We start from the raw sequence: 11109 nt of genomic DNA, 5'->3' as shown, positions 1-11109 counted from the left end.
TACTAGTTAGCCACTTTTTGATATCTTTCACAAAAAATGAGATATATAGGCTCAAAGTGGACGATCCGGGTGTCGTTCTATTAGAGGTTTTACGGTAATTCTTTTCTATGTCTCTAAATTCTCAAAATTATTGACTGTTGAAATCAAAACTCTTGAAATTTTCGAAATGTTTGAATCAGAAAAAATTTGACAGTTTCAAAAAATCTTAATAATGGACCTCAACTTTTGCCAAGTGATCCTAACTCGCTTTTCCAAGTTTTTGGTTTTGTAAGTCTTGAAATTTCAAAGTAGAATTCATTCAAAAATTTATGTTTAATAATATCGATTAAACTGCTTATTATCATTAAAACCTTTATTCTAATATTCAGATTTTTTGAAACAGTCAAATTTTTTCTGATTCAAACATTTCGAAAATTTCAAGAGTTTTGATTTCAACAGTCAATAATTTTGAGAATTTAGAGACATAGAAAAGAATTATGTCAAATAACGCTGATAATTTACTGTTTCAAAAAAATCTAAATGTTGAATTGAATATTTACAAGTTGATCGGGTTAGTTGAGACACATTTTTGAAATGTTCAACTCACAGGCTGAAAACCTAGTTTCCTATTATTTTAATATCCAAAAAAAAAACATAAAAATTACTGTTTCAAATTTTTTAAAAGAATTTTCAAACAATCAATTTCAATTGGTTTTTACTTTAAATGATGATGTCTTATTTTAAAACCATAATTACCAGCTACTTAACTCAAAAGTGCTCAAACTTCAACAATTTCGAAAAGGAATGTGATTTTTCAATAAAACTGGTGATTTTTAAGTTTGATATCTGATATTTTAGTAATGATTATTCCACTCCCTCGTCTCTGAAAAAATCAGAAAATGAGATTTCCTTGTTTTGAATCCGTGCTCTGAAATTTTGAAAAACTGAGAGATCAAAACAGGATTTTTGAGATTAACACAATTTTTCGCAGATTTTTAGGTACAGGAACTGAAAACTCTGATTTGAGAAGAGAAAAGTGTCAAAATATTATGATTTTCTGGAAAATTGAGTATCTTTTGGAAGTAAATTTTTAGGTATAAAGTGGGAAAAAGGTTCTATTGAATTCCAAATTTCCAAAATGCAATTCAAAATCCTCTCCATCCTCTTCTTCTTCTTCTTCTTCTTCTTCCTCTTCTTCACTATTTCCTATGCTCGTCCAAATGAAATGCTCTCTGGAGTTGTAAACACTGCTCTGGAGTTCATAATGTAGGCGAGGTAATTAACATGATAATTAGTTAATTAATTAGTTCCAAAAAAATGAATTGCAGACAGGAACAGGAGCTGTTCAAGGAGTTGTTGATGGAGCACTGCCAGCAGTTGGTGGTGCTGTTCAGGTAATTAATTACTCTCTTAATTACCCTTAATTACCCTACATGCTGAATTTTCAGAGTGATGGAGGAGTTGTGCAAGGTGTTGCTGGCATGATTCCAGAACTTCCAATTGGAGGAGCACAAGAACTAGCTAAATAATGTCAGCTATCTTTTTTCTGAAATTCATAGATTTTGTGTACATTTTGTGTAAAAGTTCCAATAAAACGATTTTGTAGTTTTTGAAGGCTTTTTCTCAGCTGTTTGTCTGTTTGTCCATGGATAATCAATACTGATCACAACGAAAAATTAGCGCATTCCAAAAATCAAATTGAAACTCTGAAACAGTAATTTTTGTCGTTGAAGTTCGAGATTTTCAATATTTTGACGTTTAAAAATCATTGAAACTTGGCCCAAACAATTCCAAAATCTTAACTTTTCCAGTATCAGACAGTCAAGATCTCTGTATGTTCCAGGAAAAAAAAACAGAAAATGGGAAAGATCCAACTGCACTTTGTGAAAGAATCTTTACAGTAGTTTCGGCTTCAAACGAATACATCATGAAAACTGTTTTCTTGTTAATTGCGTGAATCATTCTGTGGATCTTGATTTCCGATAAATTTTTTTTTGAAACAGTAAAAATTTGTCCTTATTTTTAAAAGTTCCATTGAAACTCAAAATTGAAATGAAAAAAAAAACTGTTTCATTAAAATTATGAAAATCTGAGAAAACTCTACAATAATTGATTTTTTTTGTCATTAGTGCGATAATCTGGAAAACATTGTGGAGTTTAGGAGTTAATTCAAATTTTGCTGTAGATTTCTGAAAACTTCACAAAAACCGACAAATTGCAAGTATACAGAATCTACGAAACATTAAGTTTAGAGTAATCAGCTTGAAATGTGAATTTTTCCTGAAACAGTAATTTTTGAAATAAAGTTTTTCAACTAATATTTACCATAAGCATTAAAGGTGGGGGGACATGAAAAAAATAATGTTCTCGAAATTCCGTTCAAAGATGCCCCTCGAGGAGTTGAACTTGTGAGGGCGATGATTGAGGGTGCGGCGCCGCAACCTACTGAGCCACGCGGGCAAAGAGAAAGCGGATTGCATACATAAAGGTGAGGACGACAGCTGTACGCAGAGTGACATTAAGCGTTGTACACCGTCACGGTAGAATGCATACTCTAGCTACAAAAAAACTACGAAAAATCTCCTGTCCCCCCACCTTTAATCCAAACTCAAAAAAGAAATGATTTTTTGACTGTTTCATTTATTTTTCTAAAAATAAATATTTTTTTTTGCCATGATTCCTCTGCTTTATCCTACTCACAAATTCTCAATTTTCACCTATTTAGAAAAGGATTTGAAAATAAAATGGAAAATCTCAAAAATCAAAATTTCAAATTCCAAAATTACCTATCCAGATATCTCAAGAATTTGAAAAAAAAATCTCAAAAAAATACTGTTTCAAAAAAAGTGTTTTTTTTACACATTTTCCTCTTCGAACTGTTAATTTAAAATCGGAACTAAAGATTCAAAGTTTGACTGGAAGTATTAAAAAAAAATTCTGAAAAAATTTCAGAAACTTACTGTTTCAAAAATAGATCAGAATTTTGAAAACATTTAGATGCTGTTGCTCCAACACCGAGAATTTCTAAATTTTGAAAAAATGTCGAATGTCCATATAGAAAAACAAAAAATCGTCTTTAAAAATTCCAAACAAAAAAAAATGTTTCAAAAGAATTTTTGAAAAATTTTCAAACAATTCATTTTGATTGTCATTTGTTTCTATGAAAATTTTCAAAAGCATTGTAAAAAATTATTTTTAGAAAAATGGACAAAAAATTCACAAAAGAAGATTCGGAACTCAAAAAGTTATTTTTTTTGAATGGGAAAGTTTCAGTTTCAAAAAAAATTTTCTGTCTGAAAAATAGAAATCTTGTGTTATCTATCTAGCGTATTCGAGGAATTGCTGTTTCATTTTTTTTCAAATTTTCAAAAAAATCAGGAATTCAACAAAAAAAACTAATTTATTGATAATTAAATTACTGGTTTCAAATATTTGTAGTTTGTAGTCAAAACTACAAACTACAAGCAAATTGAGATAACGAAAAAAAGCACGTATTATGTATGAATCTACTGGGTGAAGTCAGAAAAATACAATTAACGATTCAGAAAAAATAATAATAATTTAAAAAAAAATTAAATCCGATGTTTGAGCCAAGATTCAGACGAGTTGAAACTTCAGCGGTTCTGAAAGTTTTCAGGAGTTTTTTTTTCATAATTTTAGAATTTCAAAATTTCAGAATTTCAGGCAATTCTAAATTTCTGAATTTCTGAATTTCTGATTTTTTCATTTTTTCTTCAGATTTTCTTATTATAAAAATTCAAAAACTCACTCTATTTGGACGAATTTTTCCGTAGATTTCATGGAAATTGCCCTCCTCCATCCCTTTATCATAAATCTTCTTTATCTGTGCCGCATATTTGACTCTCACATCTTCAATAGCTCTACACCATTCTTCGGCTGTTTTATTGTAGTCGTAGAGGATGTAAGTACGGCCGGGCTGCAAAAAATACAGTAATCTTAAATTCAGAAATTCAGAAATTCAGAAATTCAGAAATTCAGAAATTCAGAAATTCAGAAATTCAGAAATTCAGAAATTCAGAAATTCAGAAATTCAGAAATTCAGAAATTCAGAAATTCAGAAATTCAGAAATTCAGAAATTCAGAAATTCAGAAATTCAGAAATTCAGAAATTCAGAAATTCAGAAATTCAGAAATTCAGAAATTCAGAAATTCAGAAATTCAGAAATTCAGAAATTCAGAAATTCAGAAATTCAGAAATTCAGAAATTCATTTTTTCCGTTTTTCGATTAAAAATTGATTTTTAAAATTCAATTTATTTTTTTTTGAAAGATTGCTGTTTCAATTTTTAACAATTTATCAAAAATTATCAAAGAAGGTAATCATTCAAGGTCTATTTTTCCAAAATCTGTGTATCCAGATGTCCACAAATGCTCAATTTTTGCAAAAAAACTTAGTACAGGAACCATATTAAATCTGTTTATTCATACTTTACCTTTTGGCTCAATTATCTCGGTTCCTGTGAAAGGTATCCAAAATTTGTAAACTGATAAAATGTTTATCATGATATCAGTGATATTTTATCAGTTAACAACCTTTTAATATCTTTTACAGTAACCGAGATAATTGAGCTCAAAGTGGAGACGTCACTTCTCGATAAGCTACGGTGTTGCAAACTCGACCTTCAACTTTGAGCCTATTTATCTCGGTTACTGTAAGAGATATTAAAAACTTGTCAACTAATAAAATGTTTATCATAATATCAGCCGAAAATCGGTTAAATCTGGGAAAACTTACCGTATGAATATTGAACAACTTCGGATTGACATACTCAATCGTCATGCATGGAGTCCATGGGACTTTTCCACGTGCTTTCTTATTACTAGGATCCACGTAGACAAGCTGTGGTCCGTCGGTAAGTAGGAACATTCGTTTGCGGGCAAAGAATCCTCGCTTCTTGTGTAGAATGCCTTGTTTGAGAACCAAGTAGCCGTCCAGAAGTTGATGGTAGTCATTGTCACGCCGTTGAACATCCAAAGCAGCCTCTCTCTCGGCTTTCTCCCTGGCGTTGAGTTTTGGTTGTCTGTAAAAATAGCATGTTGTAAATACTCAATTATCTCGGTTACTGTAAGAGATATCAACCAATTGTCAATTATTGAAATGTAGCTGATATTATGATAAACATTTTATCAATTGACAAATTTTTGATATCTTTTACAGGAACCGAGATGATTGAGCGCAAAAAAAAACTTACGGAACAACAACTGGAACTGCCGCTGCTGCAAACAGATCCTTGAGATCCAACTCCATGCTGGGGGACCTGAAATATTTTTGTAAAGCGCATAACTTGGTTCAAAATGAAGATTTTCAATAAAATTAAATTGGAAAATATAGGATTTGGAAAGAGCTTCAATTTGATATAAAACATGACCACATTCCAAAATGCAACATTTCCAAAAATTCAATCTTAAAAGTCTCTCTAATTTTTGAACCTATTTTTGGAATGGGGTCATGTATTTCATAGCTCTTTTTAAGCTCTACAGTATTCAATTTTAATTTTTAACAAAATCTAAATTTGGAGCATTTTATAGCTCTTCTAAAAACTCACATGGGCAACCCATCGCTCAACTTGATGAGTCTGGCTAGATCGAATCCTGGCAGCACGTCTTCATCCAAAACCTCTTCTCTTTCCTTGTACAATGAATACTTTTCAAGGGGTACTGTAGGTTTTGTAGTTGTGATTGTTTTCCAGTTGATGTCCTTGTAGAATTGATGAGCCATAAGTTGGTCTGTGGTGATCCGGAGCTTGGGGTCGGAAATCTAAATTATTTAGATTGGAAATTGCGATTTTTGAATTTTCTAAAAATTAAGAGTTCGATTTTGAAAAGCTCTACAAAATGATATAAAATTTGCCTAGGCTTGGATTCAACAATTTTTAGAAAAAAGCCCTCAAAAATTGATATCAAAATTTTCAAATTCTAAAAATTTAGCGCCGACTTTGACCTAATTTATCTCGGTTACTGTAACAGATATCAAAAAGTGGTCAACTAACAAACTGTTACTGATAATACGACAAACATTTTATCAGTCAAACCCTTTCATATATCTCTTACAGTAACCGAGATAAATTGACTCAAAGTTGACAGTACTCCCCATCATATCCTTAATCAAAACTTTAGCTGATTCCGGGAAGTCATCAAAGGTAATGTTGTTTTCATGAACTTTTCGAGTTTGCTGATATTGATTAATTCCGGTGAATGGAGGTTTTCCGGCCAGAAACTCGTAGATCATGCAGCCAAGAGCCCAGATGTCGGATCTGGAAAATTTTGGTATAAATTGAACTTTTGAAATTCTGAAAATCTAGAAAAAAAAAATCAATTTTTGGTCAATTTAGACAATTTAAAACCTATTTCAGCCAATTTCAGGTTGATTTAAACGTATATTCTAATAATATGGACATCCGGACACACAGTTTTTGATTGCGACAGAAGAGTTCTCATTGACTTTTTTTTGAGAATCATAAAAATAAAAATAAAATTTGAAACTGTAATTTAAAATAAATGTTTCATATCGAAAACTCATTTTTTCTAGAAACTTTTTGAAATTGTATAAAATTCGAAAAAGGGAAAAATTCTATGAAACTTCAATGTTTTTCAAAACTTTTCGGAATAATAGTTATTTTTTCAACATTTGGACAACTCTGGACTTCTGAAATGTTCTGAAATAGAAGATGGAGTAACCGTTTTCTGGGAATTTCAAAAAAGTTAAAGTAAATTTTGAAACAGAAAATTTTCATACATTTTTTGGTTTTTTTTTTTCAAATTGCACGAGTTTTTGAAATTTCTGAAAAATGCTTCAAAATTGATATTTTCAAAAAAATTGAAATTGGATGTTGTAGGAATTAAAGAGAGCTTCAAAATGATATAAAACAAGACCATGTTCCAAAATGCAATATTTCCAAAAATTCAATTTTAATTGTCCACCCAATTTTTTAACCTGGTCATGTTTTATACCATTTCGTAGCTCTTTTCAAATCCTACATTTTCCAATTTGAATTTTTTGAAAATTCCAAATTTGGAAGATTCTAAATTGATCAGTATATGCTTAATGAATAAAAATAAAAATTCGAAAGTCTGTAAATTTTTGAAACAGCAATTTTTTTCTAAATTTTCGAAAATTCAAAATGTGAAAAAATTCTGCAAAATTTCAATTTTTCAAAAGTGATTGGAAAATTAGGATTTTTGGACATCTGAAAGTAAAGTACAAGTACAGGTTTTGAAAGTAAAAAGGTAATTAAATCCCAAAAATATTGTAAAAAATCGAAACAGCAATTATTAGAAAATCTGAACCCAGTTTTTGAATAAAAACTGCTTCAAAGCAACATTTTTGAATAATTCAAATTGTAAAATGTAGGATTTGAAAAGAGCTTCAAAATGATATAGAACATGACCAAATGCCAAAATTCGATATTTTCAAAAATTCGAATTTTGGAATGTGGTCCTGTTTTATGTCATTTTGAAGCTCTTTTGAAATTCTATATATTAAAATTTGTTTTAAAAAATTTGTTATTTCAAAACGATTTCATATCAAAAATTCCTTTTTTTTTAAATTAAAATTTTTATTGCTGTTATGACTAAAAACAAAGAAGTATTTGAAAATCTGGAAATTTTTGAAACAGCAACTTTCGAAATTTTTTAAAAATTAACTTTTTTTTAACTTTTGGGAATAATAGTGATTTTTTGAACATTTGGACAATTCCATTCTGCAGATGGAAAATAGAAGAAATTAACTTTTTCCAGAATTTCAAAAAAATTAAAGAAAATTTTGAAACAGTAACTTTTCAAAAGAAAATCAAGTATCCAGAGTTTTCTAGGTTTTTGCGTAGAAATTGCATAAAAATCAATATTTTCAAAAAACTGGAATTGGAAATTGTAAAACTGTTTAAGAGCTTCAAAATGACATAAAACATGACTAGGTTTAAAAATTGGAGAGATGTTTAAAGTGGAAGTTTTCAAAATATCGAATTTTTAAACCTAGTCATGTTTAATATCATTTTGAAGCTCTTTTCAAATTCTACATTATCTGATTTGAATTTTCGGAAAATTCCCATTTTGAAAAAAGTTATGCGTCTTTCAGCCGGCACTTTCAACCGCGTAGCTCACGATCTGAGAATTAATGGTCACTGTTCTTTGACTTGTAACTTGCCTCAAAATTGAAATTTGCAGAAAATTCAAAATGTAAAATGTAGAACTTGAGAAGAGCTTCAAATTGATGTAAAATAAGATCACATTCCAAAAAAAACCAAAAAATATAGTTAGTTTGAAAATTCCTGTTAAAAATTTCAAAAAAGTCGAAAATTCCGGAAAATTCGAAAAATCCAAAAAATCCCATAAAACCCGATTTGAAAGTTCATTATTCAGACAAATAAAAAATAAATTTCCCAAAAAAAATTCCTACAGTAACCCACTTCTTTTTTAAATTGAAATTTCAGAAAATCTGAAAAATCCCTTTAAAAAAGTGCGATTTTTCAAAAAATAATGACGAAAATCAGCATTTTTAGAAAGGATGGCCTAGAAAAACAAAAACCTAGGCCACCAGTTACAGATGTTTAGAACACAGGTCTAAGTGCTCTGGTATTGCCATAGACTATTCGCCTTTTCTTTTCCCCATTTTTTGAAACAGTAAAAATTAGAAAAAAAACCAATAGAATTCTGAGAAAAAATTGAGTATATTTTGAAAGCGCATAACTTGGTTCAAATGCCGAATTTTTCAAAAATTCTTATTGATAAATGTAGGACTTGATAAGAGCTTCGGAATGATATAAAACATGACTAGGTTTCAAAACTGAAGAGATTTTTGAAATCGAAATTTCAAAAATATTCAATTTTGGAGTATAATCATGTTTTATATCATTTTGTAGCTCTTTTTGAAATCTACAGTTTTCAGTTGAATTTTTCAAAATTATTCGATTTGAACCAATTTATGAGCCTTCTAAAAGAGTTTAAAACTATTCATGTTTAAACGATTTTGAAAACTCGAGAGAACTCAATAGCTTTGATAATCTGAAAATTCAAAACATTTGATTTTTCAAAAAATTTTTGAAACATTAAATATTTGAAAAAAGACTTGCAGAAAATTTATGACTTCTGTTCATAAGTTCGTAAATTGCTTCAAATTTGATATTTTCAAAAATTTGAATTGGAAAATGTAGAACTTGAAAAGAGCTTCAAAATGGTATAAAAATGACCACATTCCAAAAATCAATATTTCAGAAAAATCGATTTTAAAGGTCCCCCAATTTTTGAACCTAGTCATGTTTCATATCAGTTTTGGTGATCTTTTCAAAGCCTACATTTTCCAATTTTAATTTTTTGAAAATTCGAATTTTGAATAAAGTTATGCGTTTTTAAATGACTTCAAAAAATGTAGACATCGGGACAAACAGATTTTATAAGGTTTTTGGACGAAAATTATAAGAAATCATCTGGACACATAGATTGTCTTTGTGAATACGGAAAGAATTGAATTGTGTGAGAATATAAAAAAAAAAACTCGAGAAAAATTGAAACAGAAAATTTTCAAATATTTTTTTGTATTAAAAGAGTTTTCGAAATTTCTGAAACATTACTTCAAAAATTAATATTTTCCATAAACTCAAATTAGAAAATATAACACTTCAAAAGAGCTTCAAAATGATCTAGAACATGAACACATTCCAAAATAGAACAATCCAAAAAAATCGATTTAAAGTTCCCTCCAATTTTTCAACCTAGTCATATTTGAAGCTCTTCTCAAAATTTACATTATCCAATTCTAGATTTTACAAAAACTCCAATTCCGAACAAAGCGCCTTTAAAATTAAAACTAACTTTGCTCCAACAGCTCCATCATTCAACATCTCCGGACTAATATACAACGCAGTTCCCACAAACGTGGTTCGTCTCTCCTGCTCCTTCTCTTGCTCCACGTCTTCCTTCTCATCAGAATCCTCCGACGACGTCTTCTGAATCTCCTCTTCCTCTTCTTCTTCGAATTTTGTTGTTTTTGCACTTCCAAAATCAGCAATCACAATGTGTCCGTCTTTTTTGATAAGCACATTCTCTGGCTTCATATCTCGGTGAACGATTTGATGGGTGTGGAGAAAGAGAGGCCGGAGAGAATTTCAGAAGAGAGGAATTTGACAGTAGCCAAGTCGAAACGATGGAAGTGATGGAGGGATTCTTTGAGATCTCCAGCTTCAGCGATGTTGAGGACGAAATCTGGAAAAAAATGTTTCAAAATTGTTCCAATAGTTTTTTCTACCAAGCGAAAATTTCGATATCATTTGTTTCTGGGTTACTGAAATGCTCCATATGTGATATTTCGAAATAATCCAAATCGGAAAACCTAGAACTTGAAAAGAGCTTCAAAATGATATAAAACATGACTAGGTTCAAAAATTGGGGGACCTTTAAAATCGATTTTTCTGAAATATTGATTTTTGGAATGTGGTCATGTTTTATACCATTTTGAAGCTCTTTTCAAGTTCTACATTTTCCAATTCAAATTTTTGAAAATATCAAATTTGAAGCAATTTACGAACTTATGAACAGAAGTCATAAATTTTCTGCAAATCTTTTTTCAAATATTTAATGTTTCAAAAATTTTTTGAAAAATCAAATGTTTTGAATTTTCAGATTATCAAAGCTATTGAGTTCTCTCGAGTTTTCAAAATCGTTTAAACATGAATAGTTTTAAACTCTTTTAGAAGGCTCATAAATTGGTTCAAATCGAATAATTTTGAAAAATTCAACTGAAAACTGTAGATTTCAAAAAGAGCTACAAAATGATATAAAACATGATTATACTCCAAAATTGAATATTTTTGAAATTTCGATTTCAAAAATCTCTTCAGTTTTGAAACCTAGTCATGTTTTATATCATTCCGAAGCTGTTATCAAGTCCTACATTTACCGATAAGAATTTTTGAAAAATTCGGTATTTGAACCAAGTTATGCGCTTTCAAAATAGACTCGATTTTTTCTCAGATTTCTTTGGATTTTTTTTCGAATTTTTACTGTTTCAAAAAATGGGGAAAACAAAATGCAAATAGTCTATGGCAATACCAGAGCACTTGGCTTCGCGTCACTTCGAAACCGCGACACTTCGAAACCAGTCATTTCGAAACTGCGA

At 29.9% G+C, this 11109-nt stretch overlaps 2 protein-coding genes across 2 annotated transcripts in view; one reads left to right on the top strand and one right to left on the bottom strand.

Moving 5' to 3' along the window:
• Positions 1-1117: 1117 nt before the first annotated feature.
• CBG15619 lies at positions 1118-1508 on the top strand (the record flags this gene model as incomplete). The annotated part of the gene is made up of 3 exons (XM_002648765.1): positions 1118-1219; positions 1308-1373; positions 1428-1508. The coding sequence occupies 3 exons, from the start codon at positions 1118-1120 to the stop codon at positions 1506-1508; spliced, it is 249 nt and encodes an 82-aa protein (XP_002648811.1).
• A 703-nt stretch (positions 1509-2211) lies between these two features.
• CBG15618 overlaps positions 2212-11109 on the bottom strand; it is a gene marked incomplete at both ends in the record, with an annotated part of 11184 nt that continues 2286 nt past the window's right edge. Inside the window, 6 exons of the mRNA XM_045236229.1 lie at positions 2212-2259; positions 3749-3916; positions 4735-5020; positions 5546-5757; positions 6112-6253; positions 9807-10050. Coding sequence (XP_045095750.1) covers positions 2212-2259; positions 3749-3916; positions 4735-5020; positions 5546-5757; positions 6112-6253; positions 9807-10050 — 1100 coding nt within the window. The remainder of the gene's footprint in view (positions 2260-3748; positions 3917-4734; positions 5021-5545; positions 5758-6111; positions 6254-9806; positions 10051-11109) is intronic.

The sequence above is a fragment of the Caenorhabditis briggsae genome (genome assembly GCF_000004555.2).
Source record: "Caenorhabditis briggsae complete genome, chrIV, whole genome shotgun sequence".
In the NCBI taxonomy this organism is placed as follows: Eukaryota; Metazoa; Nematoda; class Chromadorea; order Rhabditida; family Rhabditidae; genus Caenorhabditis; species Caenorhabditis briggsae.
Note: the sequence above shows the minus strand (reverse complement) of the source record. Positions and strands in the feature narration are given on the sequence as shown.